Source organism: Natator depressus, chromosome 8 (genome assembly GCF_965152275.1).
Source record: "Natator depressus isolate rNatDep1 chromosome 8, rNatDep2.hap1, whole genome shotgun sequence".
Lineage (NCBI taxonomy): Eukaryota > Metazoa > Chordata > Testudines > Cheloniidae > Natator > Natator depressus.
In genome coordinates, this window is record NC_134241.1 from 62,597,107 (window position 1) to 62,614,696 (window position 17,590).

The 17,590-nt window shown below is 41.9% G+C and overlaps 1 protein-coding gene across 1 annotated transcript in view; it reads left to right on the plus strand.

Annotated features, from left to right (window-relative positions):
* The window catches only part of CFH (complement factor H), a 90,929-nt gene extending 77,084 nt beyond the window's left edge, over positions 1–13,845 (plus strand). Inside the window, exons 20-23 of the mRNA XM_074961165.1 lie at positions 5,277–5,453; positions 9,163–9,345; positions 10,853–11,050; positions 13,340–13,845. Coding sequence (XP_074817266.1) covers positions 5,277–5,453; positions 9,163–9,345; positions 10,853–11,050; positions 13,340–13,353 — 572 coding nt within the window. The 3' untranslated portion in view covers positions 13,354–13,845. The remainder of the gene's footprint in view (positions 1–5,276; positions 5,454–9,162; positions 9,346–10,852; positions 11,051–13,339) is intronic.
* Positions 13,846–17,590: the final 3,745 nt, after the last annotated feature.

Here is a 17,590-nt window from a genome sequence, read left to right on the forward strand (position 1 = left end):
AATATGTTCTCCAGTTCCTCTTTGGCCCATTCCTTAGCTGCTCTCTCAAAACAATGGGCTGATCCTTCATCCCAACCTGCAGGTCATCTGTCTCCAGGCTTGGCTCCTTCTTGGATCCAAGGCTTAGAGGCAGAATGCTCTGACAAGGTGAAAGACGTGTTTCTACACAGCTGAAAGTTGACCACTCGATGTACGTACCTACAAAATGGAAATGATTCCAAGTGTGTTGTCATTATAAGCACATAGACCGAACTTCATCTTCCCTCTCTCTTATTTTACACGACATTTTAGATCTCAAGAGGTCAAAAATCTCACTCAGCTCCCTTAAGGTACATCTCACGTTGAAAATGGGTTTCCAACACCACGTAGATAGATACTCAGTGTTCGATCACCTGCTGATACATAGATTCCCTAAGGGCATTGGGAATCTCTTCCCACATGTGAGACCACCTACTCCAGCCTGGGATCTTAATCTAGTTCTCAGGGCTTTGATTAGACCTCCCTTTGAGCCCATGGCAACTTGTTCTCTCTTACACCTGTCCATGTAGGGGCGACAGGTTTGTATAATTTTTGATGGTGGCCAGAATGGGTTCAAGTCCCAACCCACCACACCTGCCTAAGGCTCTGGGAGGGAGTTTGGGTGCGGGAGGGGGTTTGGGGTGCAGGCTCTGTGAGAAAGTTTGGGTGCGGGAGGGGTGTGGGCTCTGGGACGGAGTTTGGGTGCTGGGTGCAGGCTCTGGGCTGGGACAGGGGGTTTGGGGTGCTGGGTGTGGGAGCAGGTTTGGGTGCTGGGTGCGGGCTCTGGGCTGGGACAGAGGGAGGCTGGTGCGGGGCATGGGGCTGGGGATGAGGAGTTTGTGGTGCAGCAAGCAGGCAGCCTCAGAGCTGGGGACCAGAGAGGACTCCCCCTAGCCCTCTCCCCACTGGCAGGCTGCTGCTTAGGAGGTCCAGCCAGGATAAGTTCCCTCTCCCCCTGGAGTCGACTCAGAGTCGCCTGCTGGGGTGTGTGTGTGGAGGGGGGATGCCATGCACCTCCTCCCCTCCTCTGGCGCAGCAGCTGCCTCAGCCTGCCCCTGGTGCCGCTCCCTTGTAGCCGGCAGCAGTCAGTGAGGGAGCGCAGCGCAGAGCTCCAGGGGACAGCCCCCTGCTCCCCAGGGCAGGCAGGGACACTCAGCACAGGAGGCACGTGGGGGCAGCAGGCAGGGCTGGGGGAGAGACCTGGCCCCTATCATTGGAGGAGGCAGGCCTCCTGGGCCCTGAATTTGCTGGAGCGCGGGCACCACAGGCCCATACAACTCGCCACCCCTGTATGAAGACAGCATTTCTAATTGTATCACCTCAGCTAGGAACACAGGAGAAACAGCAGCCCTGATGGCACACTCACCATACATGGTCTTTTTTAAAGTCAAAGTAACTCTGAGGCCACATGCCAAATTTCTCCCTAAAGCTGCCTTTGCTTTCCATATATGAATATGAATCAACAGATCCATTTTCCTGTTTTTTTCCCAAAACTACATTGTGACAGCAGGGAGGCGATTCTGCATATGCTAGATGTTAGAAGAGCACTATCCCTCTACTCGGACAGAGCTAAGGACTTCAGGAAGTCCCCATAACTCTTCCTTTCACTCACAGAAAGATCCAAACACTCAGCAATATCGGTTCAAAGACTATCCAAATGGGTCTCTGGTTTCATTAATCGCTGTTATCAAGGGCGCAACCTGCTGCCTCCGTCCGGAGTCCGTATGCACTCCATGAGGTCAATTTTTACCTCGGTCACAAATCTTGGAAATCTGCAGAGCAGCAACTTGGGCCTCTGCCAACACTTTCGCAGAACATAATGTGATCACTGGAAATGCAGTCTCTGATGCCATCTTTGGCTCCGCAGTACTCTTTGTAGTAATAGACTCCACTCCAAAGTCCAACCTCCAGTCGTGGTCGGTACTGCTTGGGAGTCACCTACAGTGGAGCATCCATAGAGACACTACTCAAAGAAGAAGTTACTCATCTTGTGGAGTAATGATGGTTCTTCGAGATGTGTCCCCCAATGGGTGCTCCCCCCCCTCTACTTCAGAGTTCTCCATAAGGGGTCTGCAGTAGAGAAGGAACTGAGCGGGGTTCGCCTGCGCAGTGCTAGGTAGCCTCAAGGCAGACCATGAGGGAGGGAGAAAACATGTGCTGGCTCACAGACCCATAGACTCATAGATATTAAGGTCAGAAGGGACCATTATGATCATCTTGGCTGACCTCCTGCACAATGCAGGCCACAGAATCTCACCCACCCACTCCTGCAATAAACCTCTCACCTATGTCTGAGCTATTGAAGTCCTCAAATCATGGTTTAAAGACTTCAAGGTGCAGAGAATCATCCAGCAAGAGACACATGCCCCATGCTGCAGAGGAAGGCGAAAAACCCCCAGGGCCTCTTCCAATCTGCCCTGGAGGAAAATTCCTTCCCGACCCTAAATATGGCAATCAGCTGAACCCTGAGCATGTGGGCAAGATTCACCAGCCAGATACCCAGGAAAGAATTCTCTGTAGTAACTCAGATCCCACCCCATCTGGACACTCAATGTATGCCTAATGGACGCTGCTACCAAAAATCTCCGAATAGAGGCGCAAGGGCGCAGATACACCTACAGTGGAGCACCCACAGGGACACACATCTTGAATTACCATTGTTACTGCACAAAGTGAGCAACTTCCTCCTATTTTGTATTCTGCAGGACCTGAGTGAATACTCATGAACTAATGCTACATATACTTAGTGAGGATATGTCTTGCAGTTCCTTATGCTGCACTGCCTGGAATCTTTGCACCGATTAAGTGGTCATCCATAGTTCTTCATGCTGTCTCTTTCCTTCTGGGAGCGCTGGCCTCTCTGGAACTGAGGAACAGTTGAATACAAACAGTTGTTTGATATTTGGCTACCCAACCAAAGTAGATTTATCATATCCCTACTGTCCAACTTTATCTTACTAAGAAGCATTTGGTTTTGTCTGCCAACTTGTGGCCAGAACTGAGAGCAGACTTCACCAAATAGTGTAGACCCCATCTGGTGTCTGGACTCCCTGAGTATGCTTCTTGCACATTATCATTGCTGGAACTCATACCATAGTATATTGCTAGTATGTTGGCAGCCATTTTACTAGCTGAACCAAACCATTAGTAGCTGTAGTGAGCTGATTCAGATAATGTTGCTCTTTGTATTTTACATTTTTATCCCTTTCTGGGAGTTTTATGCAGGAGTCAGTCCCACCCTTTCACTGGGGCTCAAGCTGGGGGTTGGGGAGTTGGTGGTACTCTCTTAATCTCTACTTTCTTGGTACACCAAGGCGAGATGTTACTCTCAGGAGATTCTGCAGATGCTCAAAACAGGATTGCCTCACAGTGTGGTTTTCATATACCTTTGGGCAGGGCTGGGTTAAGAACCTACTCTACAGGTTAAGAACCTACAGGGCTGGGTTAAGGAACCTACTCTGGCTCTCAGGGTCCTATGTTGACATCAGAATCTCAACCTTCATTAAAACATATTGGTTCTAGTCTGCATGGTTTTGAAAATATTCAACTGAACATAACTGGTTTTGTGATGTCTGCATGAGTCTGCAGCAAGAGCCATTAGAGTCAGGAAAGAATCCTCCTGACCCCAGAATTAGAGCTTGGAAGTTGAGGGGGGAGAAAGCGGCGGCTATCTCCTAAATGCCATCCATTCTCTGTTGACTGTACAGTTCTGTGATACTCTTTCGGTTATTTTACCTGCTTTGATCACCAGTGAAATAGTTGGACATCTGAGCCAACCCCATTTAGATTCACAAGGTATTCACCCCACTTAGGAATATCTTTCCAAGCTAAGCGCAGAACCAGGCAGGCATCTTGGCATCAGTTACACTCATTCAGTTATTTTTATGGTTTTCCTCATGCTCTTTACTTTAGTTTTCCATGTGAAATCTCAGAGTGTGAAGCATATAAAATAACCCTTCCCTCCCCCCGAAAAAAGTGCTGACTGTGACACAACCCAGTTTGAGCCCTGCTTCCCATCAATTGTTTTCTGCCAGCTGGCCAGGAGATACAGTGCATTTAACTAAATGGTAATATTCCCCCCATCCAGTTGCTGGAATTGCTGTCTGTACCTCCTTCCCATTATTGCAACCCAGATTGAAATAGGAACTAAACAGCTAAAGGCTGAAGCTCAAAAAGAAAGAGCTATGCACACCTATGCAAATACAGTTGTGCTGTACCCTTAGCTGCTTGTCCTTTCAGGGAAGGTGCAGCATATGCTTATACACCTCTCCACTAAGTCATATTGGCCCTGCTCTGCCCAAGTTGGACTGCCTAGCTTTTGAAGAGCTGCCAATTTTGTGAAGCCCTTGCATTCAGTGCAGCCACAGATCCAGGACCTTCACTGATTCCAGTGCCAATATCTCTTGGGAAAGGAGGTGGTCTGTCAAGCAGTTGGTCATTTGCTGATCCTTAGGCTGTAAATATATATAAACAGTATCTCATTTTAGTAGCTAGCAGTGCTACTGACACAGAACAGTCAAAAGAGGATGATGATTTGATGCTCCAAGGGAGAAACTCAGCTCCGCTCTGCTCTTTTTACAATGATTATTTAATCAGAGCTGACACTGGCAACTAACACTCTGCAAAGTCTCCTCATGGATTTGAGAATCATTAGTCGGACACATGCTGGAGCTGTGTTGTCAGGGGCCAGAATGAAAACTGGAAAGGCAAGTGGCTCCTGCAAAGACACTCCTTTCCTCTGGCTAGTCACCTGAGAGTCAAGGATTTGGAGTCCTGAAGGCCCTACCACGTTTGCATGGAAGGGGAACAGAAGAAGTTATTGAAGAAGCTTACACGGCTTTGTCCTTGTTATTTCTGGGGAGAACTTGGCAGAGTCTAGTTGGCATAGCCACCTCAACCACAGAGCATAAAGTCCAAGTGAGTTAGTGAGGAAGAGCACAATATGATATGTAGAGAGCTGGCCGGAAAGTTTCGAACAGAATAAAGATTGATTTGTCAAGCATTAAATGTTTTCCAGAAACTTGATAATTTTGTTTGACTTGCATCTTAACCCATCCATGAATCTTAACACAAAACAATTCACTATCGGATAGCCTTTTTGTCACCTCCCTGCAATTTAAAGTATTCTGTTAAACAGGACTGGTTAATCACTAGAGGATTTGAATAGAATTTGCATACAGCTAATGGAATACCGTAAGTGCTAACCTGATGTCCTTCATGGAAAGTGTCAGTGATTGTGTTTTCATATGTCTTTTCAGATATGAGATGTGCACCTGCACCAGAGATTTCTTATGGTAGGATTCTAGGTGCTAAGCAGCGAAGGTATTTCCCTGGCGAAAGGGTGCGTTATCGATGTAGACAAGGTCTGAGCCTTATTGGGTCTCCGACGGTAACATGTCAGCAAGGGAAGTGGTCCCAACCACCAGAATGCAGAGGTATTTCACTTTCCTATTTCTAAAATAGCCCACTAGTGATGATATTGTTAGAATCAAAAACTTCACTCTCATTCAGAAGAGTTTGCTTTCCTGTATCTCTTCTTTTAATGCACAACTTTATGCTCACTCGAAAGCCAGAAAGCAAATCTATTTCTAGTCTGTGATGTTCTTGGCAATGGTCATGTGGAGCGTTAATGATAAAATTCTCACATAGGCTCTGGCCCTCAGCTCCTTATTCAAGCAAATCCTCAGTGGATTTCAATGGGAGTTTGGCCTGAGTAACTTCTGAGTAAAGGTTGAGGGCCAAATTTTGCCACCCCTACTCATGTTGAGTAGTTAACATTGACTTCAGTGTACCTAGTGTAACCCACACACCTCCTGGGTGTGGTGCTCTTTCCCTCTCATGACACAGGGACCACTTAGAGATTAATGAGTCTGCTACAGCCTTAGCTAAGGGCCATATGGCTTTTACCTCATGCCGTAGAGGCTCATGCATTTAGCTCCTGAGGTCCCAGGGTTGATCCTGCCAGCCGATGACCGGGGTCTGTCGGCATTTCACTAGTCTGATGTTAGGCCTTCAGGATTTGACCCACAACATAATGTGAATAAGGTTGCATGATGGTGCTCTTTTTTGTATTTTTTAGGACCACAGTTTCACTACCACTTCCAGATGAGCTAGACAGTACACAAGAGACAATTAGTGAAATGCCCACTCCATTGAAGTCAGTGGAAGAAACTTTGTTTGACTTCAGTAGGACCAGGATAACACCACATATCATTAAACTTCCAGAAAAAAGTGATGTCACTCTACTGGTTCATTTTTTTTGACATACCAGGATTTCATTGGCTGTCTGGGTGAATATGAATATTAAAAAAAAAATCTGCAGAGTAACAGCACCTTTTTCTGAAAGCCAAAATTGTGATTCTAAAAACTAACTAGATACTAATCTGCAACAATTGTTTACATTGATTGGTACTATGACTAAGGCTAAGATTATGACATGGAGATCACAGAAGTCATGGAATCCGTGACTTTCAGAAACTTCTGTCACATTTTCTGCTTCAGCCTCAGGGCAATGTAATGTAGTAATGGCAGAAAAAATTGTATAATACATATATGTTAACATGCGTTATTTCTAAGGCTGTCAAACAATGAAATAATTAATCACGAAACTAAAAACATCACAATTAATCCTAGTTTTAATAGCAGTCCTCTAGAATGGTGGTTGAAGCATGAAGGGGCATATGAAAGTTTAGCATTTCTGGCATGTAAATAACTTGCAATGCTGGCTACTACAGTGCCATGTGAATGCCTTTTTTCATTTTCAGGTGGCATTGTAAATAAGAAGCAGGCAGCATTATCTCCCATAAATGTAAACAAACTTGTTTGTCTTAGCGACTGGCTGAATAAGAAGTAGGACTGAGTGGACTTGTAGGTTCTAAAGTTTTACATTATTTTGTTTTTGAGTGCAGTTATGTAACAAAAAAATCTACATTTGTAAGTTGCACATTCATGATAGAGATTGCACTACAGTACTTGTATGAGGTGAATTGAAAAATACTATTTCTTTTGTTTATCTTTTTACAGTGCAAATATTTGTAATAAAAATATAAAGTGATCACTATACACTTTGTATTCTGTGTTGTAAGTGAAATCAATATATTTGAAAATGTAGAAAAAAATCCAAAATATTTATAATACATTTAAATTGGTATTCTATTATTGCTTAACGGGGCAATTGAATCAGCAAATAATCACTATTAATTTTTTTAATTGAGTTAATCTGTTTTGAGTTGTTTGTGTGAGTTAACAGTGATTGACAGCCCTAATTTCATTTTAGCAAAAGTATTTTTTATGCAGCTAGTACATTTCTAAATAAAGCCTTAAGGTCAGAGGAATAAGGGAGGAATGTTAATATATATGAAATCAGAGTTTTAGCTGAAAATATTCTTATGCATTTACTGTATTTTAAATAGTCATTAAATAATTATACAAAGTCTTAATGATAGAGGCATAAAGGAGAAGTGTTAATACATATATAGAATGCTGTACTTTTAGTAGAATATATTCTTTTTATGCAGTTAGTGCATTTCTAAATAGTCATTACATTATTTAATCATTCATCAATAATTCTTTGTGGAATTGTATAATCAACTTTATTTAGAATTGTACTAACTGCATAATTTTTTTTGTAAAAATAATTCTCTAAATATTCTTCTATAGAAAAGTACTATTAAAAATATTTTCCTCTAAGAGTGAGGAATATTCATGTTCACCTGTGTCTTAACACTTCTTTATTTGGCCATTACTAAGATTTCTGTAAACTATTAATGTACTAACTGTCATTTTTCTCTCAAGATGCATGTTAGCCTCTCTATTTTTCTGTTAAAATTTTGCATACTTTTTTACTAGAATTTATTTAGAATTGCACTAAATATATAAAATGTTTTCTTGCCAAAATGAGGAAAGGGCAAGAAACATATTTCTTTAATTCTAATGCATTTAATAAGAATAAATTAAATAGAAAGGCAAAACATTTTTTCAAAATGGCTACCAGTGCCAGAAATGCACAATTCTAAAAATGAGATCTAGGGATGAGACATAAGGCAAAAGAAGCGGGTCATAAAGCAAAAAAGGGCTCAGGGAAACCTGTCAAATTATATGATCAGTACAAGTAAAGCTTTTTTACTACCCATGTTAATTTGTAGCCTTAGCATTTTCAAAATTTTACCTTGTTTATCCCAATCCCTTTCTATGAGAAGAGAAGCAGAGAGAGGAAATGGCAGCTGGCATTTGAAAGTACATTTCAAATTATGAGTTTGGCTTCTCTATTAATTACTTTTAAAATCCACCTCACTGAGGGACCTTTCCAAAAGGCAAAGCTTAGCTACATTTATGAGTTCATCAATTATAGGGACATCAATAGGCTTTCCTGTCCTCAGATTCATTCTTTCCTTTCTCCCCTCATTTTTTGTACTATTCACACCCATTTATCTCTCTAGTGTTATTCTGCGTTTCATATTCCACTCCTTTGGTGTGTATTATCCCAACTTCTATTTAGCGTGCATCCTCTTATCATTATTTTATCCTCAGTCTCGCTCTTCTATCAATATTTAGATACTATGGTAATGTCATAATTCACAATAGTCTGAGACAAGTGCTGGGTGCATCCAACACTCTACATGGTAATATGGTCATGGAGAGAGTAGGTACTGTACATGGATGCACTCCTCAGTGATAAAAAGCAGGTTGATTGGTCCACATGAGCCTGAGGAGGAGAGGAGTTGGGCCAAAGCCTCTCACTTTCCATTTCCCTGCTAGTCAGTGTTTAAGGCAGAATGGTGGGATTAGTAGGGCAGAGATGATTGACCCAAAAGATCTCAAACTAACCTACATTCTCTGCTTGAAAAGCAACGTGGAATCGGGTCTTCACAAAGCTGGAGTAGCTAGTTACCTATTTTGTCATCAGTTCCATAGTGTTAGTTGTTAATAAACAAATATCATGCTGCTTCAACTATAAAGATAAAACTTTCAGTCTTTTGTGTTCAGTTCCAATATCAGGCTCACTCTTTTTCACATTTCCCTTGGGATTTTTCCGGCTCTGTCAGAGTATATTGATAGCGGTGTTGTGTAATATTTGTGATCTTACAGTATTTACTGTAAATAATCGCTGATGCAAATATTCTCTATTTCTATATTTACTTTTAGAGGCTGCTGGAAAGTGTGGGCCCCCACCCGCTATTGATAATGGAGACACCATTGCCTTTGTACAGCCAGTATATGAATCAGGTTCAACCGTAGAATATAGATGCAAAAGTTTACACAGAATGAGGGGAGGTCCATTTGTTCACTGCGAGTCTGGCCAATGGACAGAACCACCAGTTTGCTTAGGTAGGTACAAAAATCTAATATATGAAAAAGAACTGTGATGAGTATATATTTTTCGTATTATGAGCCCAATTCTGATGTCACGTGTACTGGCGTAACACCACATTAATTCCATCAGTCTGAATGGAGTTACTCCTGGTTTAGACAGGAATATGTTAGGGGAAGATTCTCCTTCTTTTTAGGGATATCACTGCATATTTTTTTTAAAAGATCTGGAAGTGGCAAACAGCCATGCCATTATAAGTATTTAGAATGTACCCCCAAAATAATATCTCAGTTAAAACCTGTAAAAATCCACTACAATAAACCAATGTTTACTGTAAATGAAAAGATGTATTCAAATATATTTTTAGTTGAAAAGCTTTCAATTAGAGTAGACGCTATGAACTGCAATTCAGTAATTTACAGAACGGCATGAGGAATATTGGTCATTGCTCTTTAGTGCCAGGAGTAGACATGATGATGGCATGAGCAGCAGCAGATTCCGCTTTTGCCTAGGGGGTGCTCTAATAGCATAAAACCAATGTAGTCTGCTCTACACCAGTGTCTTTCTAACCTCCATATGCTCAGAGTGAGCCTGGTCTACACTATCATGGTAAATCGATCTAACTTACACAACTTCAGTTACATGAATAACGTAACTAAAGTTGATGTAGTTAGATCCACTTACAGTGGTGGCTACGCTGTGTTGTGTTGATGGGAGAGCATCTCCCGTCGACTTCCCTTATGCTTCTCAGGGAGGTGGAGTACACAAAATGATGGGAGTGCGCTCTCCCATCGATTTAGCGTGTCTTCATCAGACCCACTAAATCAACACTCGTTGCATTGATTGCAGCAGTATCAATCTACTGATAAGTGTAGACATGCCCTCATGAGGGAATGGCTGGAGTATATTGTGGTGCAGTGTTCCAAAGCTGTGCAACTACTTCTGTGTAGTTCCTAAATTATGGTGAACTTATCTTGTGGGGTGGTTTGTCCTGGATCTGACTTCACATATCGGGAATAACCTGACATGTCCCCTTTCTCTCCTGCCATGTCACCTATACAAAAGGGATGGGGGATGACAATGGGGAGCCTGATTTGCTAGCTTTATGCCAGCAAAGAGCATCCTTCCACGTGAAGAGTATTCTGTTGGCCAGGTATGGTTAGGTTGTGGCCCATTTGCATTAGCTGAGTGGCACAAAGGGGCCACATTGTAAAAAGGAATCAAATCTTCTCTCTCTCTCTCTCTCTCTCTCTCTCTCTGTTCATCTAGCCCCTGTCTCCTCTCTGTCCCTTCCCACAATATCACACTGTTTGGTGTAAAAGCCTCCTTCTCTAGAGTTCCTTTGTGTTCTCTCAGCCGTACCATCTCTCCTTTACTTTTCAAATCTTGTCTGAAAATATTTCCCTGTTTTATTTAACTATGTAAAGCTTTTGGGGACAGGGTCAGTGTCAATACAGTTAGTGAATCAAATTTCCAATAATAGATCCACATGTACATAATGACATTACATTTTTATTTTTCCAGAGCCATGTACAGTATCCCCAGAAGAGATGGAGAAAAACAATCTTGAGCTGAAATGGAGGGAGACCGCTAAATTGTATTCAGAAAGTGGAGATTTTATTGAATTTGACTGTAAAAATGGATATGTGAGGAATCCAATATTTGCATTTAGAGTACAGTGTATAGAGGGGAAATTAGCATATCCTAAATGTAAGAAAAGAGGTAAGTAATCTCCAATTAAACTACAGTACTGGTGAATCATCTGACTAAAAGATTTCTTAATTTTTACTGAGGAATTCTAGGGTTTAAAAATACAAAAATGCATGGCAGAGTGGCGCTATTGTGATGGTACCATATAAACTCATGGGAAAGCATGGATCCTGACCCAGACCTCTTGCAATCTAAATAGACATGACAAATGGAGGTAAAGAGATGCAGGTTGCAAGCAAAGTGACCACACTACTACTTGAGTTGGGACAATCACCCTCTGCCATCTGGGCTTCTGTGGGTTACAGACAAGACAGAAAAACTTTGCAAATGTCGAGGCTTACCCAACTTCTCTGGCTAGCCCCGTTCCTCATCCAGGCAGCTGCCTTCCATTGTGATCTGCACTCCTTTGATATCCCTCTGAAGCTGATTTTTAGCTCCTAAATCCTTGCTTCAGCAAGCACTGTGAACAGGTTACATGTTAGGCAAGGCTCCCCTAATCTCCTGTAGTTCCTAGGAAACTTTCTGATCCATGGGAGTCAGTTTGCTTGTCGCCTCATTTATCTGCCTTGCCAGTCCAGAGCGTGAGTGTTCCAGCTGGCCTTCTCAGTCTGCCCAGATACTTTGTAGCTGCTGCCTGAAGAAAGATTTAGGCCATGTCTATACTTACAAGCTGACAGCGGCACAGTTGTACCAACACAGCTGTGCCGGTGTCAGAGGGCTCGCGTAGCCTTGTTATGCCGATGGAAGAGAGCTCTCCTGTCAACATAATAAAACTAGCTCAATGAGATCTCTCATTGGCATCGTGCTGTGCATGTGTGCGCTTATGACAGCAAAAGTTATGTTGCTCAGCGGGTATTTTTTCAAACCCCTGAGTGACAAAATTTTACCAACATAACTACTAGTGTAGACATGGCCTTAGACTGCATGTCATCTCAGTCCTTTCTGATAAACCTCCCACTATTGCTTCAATATCTTTTGCAAAGTCTCCCGCTCCTGTTTATGTGCTGTTTTAATTCCTTTTGGCCATCTTTGACTTTGCGCTTTTTAGCCTAAGCCTTTCGCCAATATTCAGGGTCTTCCACCTTTTTTTATGTTGGGAGGAAAAAATCGGTGTAGTGTTAAGTATTTCCATGACACAGCCTTTGTTATTTACAAAGAATGGACACAAAGTCCTGTTCCTCTGAACAGTTGGATCAGACAACAGGAGGTAGTTTCCTTGCTCACAATTCCAAGCCTACCTTTACATTCACCAATCTGACCAAAAAGATCTTTTCTGTCAGGGCCATGCTACCAGTACTTGTATTGCTGTCTCTCCATAGCTTTCTGGCACACTCACACATACACACGTGCGAGTGCACACTCCCTTTCTCCATCCCTCATTTAATCCCCAGCCCTCCTATTGTCAATCCCTAGAGAAACCACTCAACCAGAATTGCTCTAGCTTTTTCTCAGGCCTTGCATATGGTCTAGTCCATGGGCAGTAGTTTCCATTGTGTCAGTTATCACTAGACAAAGGGGCATGTAACTGCTTCCTCATTTAGCCTGAATGAAAGATGAGTTTCATGCCCATCAGATTCACTGAGGTCTGTGACTGGTCATAGATCAGACCTGCTTACTGCAAGCTACTCTATCTCCACTACAACAATACTATCAGTACTATTGATGGAAAAATCTATTTTGTCTTACATCATTCTATTTCTCCCGTCTTCTGATAAAAAAGAATCATAATTGCTGATCTTCTTCCCATATCCCATATTAGGATAACTATATCATTGTGGCAATTCCCTCATCACCTTTTGTAAACTGGTGTGAGAAATGACACCTCCTTTATAGCATTATGGGAACAGAAGCAAATAATTCATGCATACGTATGAAGAAGGCTGGCTGGAAGCAGCTGATAAGAAGTCATGGAATTAAACAGGTTCAAGATCCCTGTTCCAAAAATTCCATCGTTTGCTAATAACTATACCATGGATACTGATAAACTACAGTAATATGTATTAAATCAATGTATGGTTTTCTGTGCTACTTTTAAGTTTCAATTCAAAGTAAGTAATAGTTTTTAATATGAAAAGTAGTTGAACCACTGCAGTTCAGGGATAACTGCAATAATATTTGATGGAGTTTGTTCCCATTTACTTTCCAAAAAAGGTTAAAACCATCCAGTATGAGTTTTATGCCATTCTGTTGAAATCAATATTCTGTTCCTGTGCAATCCATAGGGGATTTGTATGTAATATTTGTTTAAAAAAATTGATGTGTACTAAACTGATTTTCTAGTGTTTGTTCTCTCTTTGACAGGTACTTCAGGATGAATAAAAAGAAGCATCAAGCAGATAATTTTAACTCAGATCTGAGGATCAAAATCCATTGACCAGTTATTTGTAATGTTCAGACATTATGTCCTTTGTCAGTATTTTAGCTTAAATTGATTACATGTATCAGTTCAGTCACTCTTTTTTATGGTTGGTCACAATGGTTTAAAATTAAACCATTAAAATTAAACCATTGCTAGCTGTTGGTGATCATTCTTCCAGATGTTTTAGTCCATGCAACCAAAAAATGATCCTCTCATCTAGCACAGTTGTACAGAAAACATTGACTTCTCTGGTTAAAGTTTAAACTCATAGTCTTAATTATTTTTCCTTTTTAAAATTAAAGATTTGTATGTTTCATTTACCAGTCTTCTTTAAAAGTCTGTTATTTGGACTTGTTTGGGTTTTTTATTAACATCATCATCTGAAGTAAAGCAGGAAGGAATCTTAGGATTTGTAGAAAAATAGAGAAAAAGATGAAAGCCTGCAGCTAATTTGAAAAGCAACATGATACATGCATTTGGCAGTGTGTGAATAAATTCTCTATTCCTATTTTCTACTGTATGTAATAAACTGGAAATTAGACTAGTGCTGTGACAGAGATGAATCATTATCAGAATCCACACAGACAAATAAATGAAGATAAAGTGAATATTGAGGGGATGCTATATGTAGGTACTGGATCAAATTCTGGACCTGTGGCATACACAAATAAGCACACGTACACTATAAAAGCTGAAAAAACTGTGCATGTATTTTCCCCAAAATTATGTGAACATTTTTCACATTATTGCAAGATTGCCTGTAGCACTTATGTTACTGATTCTCCTAGTGGAATCCACAATCCAAATTTAGTCACTCAGGCTACCTATTCAATGCACGGGAAGAGTCAGTCACCCTAGGGTACATCTATATTTGAGCTCAGATGTGTGATTCCCTGCTTGCATAGACATACCTGCCCTAGCTGTGCTCAAGCTAGCACCACACAGGCACCAGCTCAGCCTAGCTTCCGTGAGTACAACCCCACCAGACCCTCAGCTACCTACCTGGGTGGCGAGCCCAAGCTATTGCCAGTGCTGCAGCACCACTGGCCACCCTAGGTGCTAGATTGGGCTGAGTTAGTGTGGGTACATACATGGGATCTGGGCACCACACCTCACAGCTCAAATGTATATGTACCCTTAGACTGGGATTCACAAAAGTCAGTAGGTTGAGCAAGAAGACACCTAAGTCAGATAGTAGGGAATGCCAAGGACAAGGCTGTCATCTAAGCCTCAGTGGTAGTTGAGCACTTTTCTCCACTCAGGATACACAATTGTGAACTCTTTCCTGGAGTTAAGCACCTAAGTCAGGTCAGCTCTTTCTCATAAAATACACACCACTAGGTGATGGTGCCATTATACCCTACAGCGCGCGCACACACACGTAGGTAAAGACCTAAGCCCATAGCCTGATGCTGAGCAGGGACTTGAATTCAGATCACGCAGGTGATTCACTAACTACTAGGCAATCGGTTATTCTGGCATATGTCTTTCTCAAGTCTCCAATTGTAGCTGTTCTACCTTGTCTGCATAACTAATTAAAAAATTCATTAGAACGGGGACTTGAACTTGGGACTCCTACATATGAAAGAGTCTCCGAAAACTGGGTGATTGGGCAACAAGATGTCAGATGGAATTGAGTGTTGATAAATGCAAAGTAATGCACATTGGAAAACATAATCCCACTTACACATAAAATGATGGGGTCTAAATTAGCTGTTACCACTCAGGAAAGATCTTGGAGTCATTGTGGATAGTTTTCAACATCCACTCAATGTGCAGCGGCAGTCAATAAAGCTAATGGAGTGTGGGGAATCATTAGGAAAGAGGTAGATAAGATAGAAAATATCATATTGGTTCTATATAAATCTATGGTATACCCACATCTTGAATACTGATGAAGATCTGGTCACCCCATCTCAAAAAAAAATTGGAATTGGAAGAGGTACAGAAAGGGGCAATAAAAAAAGATTAGAGAAATGGAATAGATTCCATATGAGGAGAGATTAGTAAAACTGGGACTTTTCAGCTTGGAAAACAAATGACTAAGGGGGGATATGATAGAGGTCTACACAATCATGACTGATGTGGAGTAAGTAAATAATGAAGTGTTCTTTACTGCTCCTCATAACACAAGAACTAGGGATCATCAAATGAAATTAATAGGCAACAGGTTTAAAAACAAACAAACAGGAAGTATTTCTTCACACAATGCACAGTCAGCCTGTGGGACTCTTTGCCAGAAGATGTTGTGAAGAATAAGATTATAACAGGGTTCAAAAAGGAACTAGATAAACTCATGGAGGATAGGGCCATCAATGGCCATTAGCCAGGATGGGCACAGATGCAATACCATGCTCTGAAGTGTCCCTAGTCTCGGTTTGCCAGAAGCTGGGAACAGGCTACAAGGGATGGGTTACTAGATGATTACCTGTTCTGTTCATTCCCTCTGTAGAACCTTGGCCAGTGTTGGAAGACAAGATCCTGGACTAGATGGACCATTGGTCTGACCCAGTATGGCTGTTCTTATGTTCCCCTAACCAGTGGGCCATAGAGTCATTTTCAATGTCTCAGTGCAATGACTGTTTAATTTTCTAACATAAAAGTGGAATGGGATCAACAGGCAAGGTTGAGAGAGAGAAAAAAAAAACTATCTTAGGGGTTAGGGGCATGCTTATGAAAGGTAAAAGATTTGGGTTCAACTCCCTGTGCCATATCAGATGGGGGTATATGTGAAAACTGAACCCAAGTCTTCTACATCAGGGGTGAGTACTCGGCCAACAGGGCAAAAAGTTACAAGGTAGGACAGCAGCATCTTCTCCTCTGTTTTGTGTGAGAAACAGTTTTAGCACCCAATTCCAGGAAAAGATTCACAGCTGTGAATTCACAAGTGGCGAGAGATGCCTAATTGCCTTTGAGGGGTGGGCTTAGGCCACACCCCACTCCTTGGCATTTCCTATTGGTTAGCATCAGTGGCTCCTTGTTCATCATGCTGCTTTTGCAAAGCCTATTCTTAGCACCTGATTCTCCCCATGCATTGTATAGGAAGCCTGGATGCCAAGTGCAGGCCTGTGGATTATGCTTGGTGTTGAAATGTTAAATCACAATTATGGCTCTAAATCTGAAGTGCTGCAGTCAGACAGGAGTCCTCCTCCAGATCACAAGGTCATCCTGTGCCCAACAGTAGACCAAAGGGATCTAGTTTCAGCACACACCTTGTCAGGTGTGGGGTTTGCTTTTATTACAATGTTTTGTGCTCTGACGAAATACATAAGCCCATATTTCCAGGGAAAGCAGAGAGACACTATCACAATAGGAGATGTTTATGTGAAAGCAGATATACCCACAATACAAGGGAAATAAAAGAGCTAGGAGAGCATATTCAAAGACAACCACAACAAAGGTTGAAGACATCTGTTCATATATCTCTGCAATGTTCTTATTCTAAAACTGTATAGATAGCAACTAAAGTACATATTTGGCTTTAGAACCACAGCTTTAGTAACTATCATTTAGTTGTTTGATAAAAGTCCTATCCTCAGGGAAACCCTCTTTTTTACATCTCAGGATATTTTCAGCATTCAGCTGGGCCAGAACTAATAGGAAGAGTTTCAGCCTGGGACAGTGTCACCAGTATTGCTGCTACTACTGAATGGCTCACACCCAGAAATATTATTATTACTTGAAGTCTATGTGGCTTGTTTGATGTCAGTGGCACTACTCATGCTTAAAATTAAGCACACGCTTAAATGCTTTAGTGGACCGGGACCTCATATACTAGTATTTTCTGGGAAGTTTGGCACTTGTATTCCATTTGCCAAAGTAAGCTTTAGTTTTTATCAGAGAAATGGAGGGCTATCTCCATTCCCTGGAGAAGAGGGGACCCTTATTTTCCTAAAAGGAAATGACTAAAATTGGATATTAAGTATAGTACGTGACAAAGCTCCGACCTTGTCTCAGTGGGTCCTGTGCTTCCAGGCGGATTATGCTAGCCTCAGAGGCTCACTCTGACCCCCACCCCACTATGTAGCCCTTCTCTCTCTAGAGGCAAGGGTCACATCCTTCTGAGCCCTTTTCATCATAAGCCAGCAAGGGCGGTGGGAAGAAGCAACCCTCCCTTACACAGTCTCTGTTGTCTCACAGTCTCTATGATTAATCAGGGAGAGTGGGGGAGGGGAAGGGGAGCCTAGGCCCTC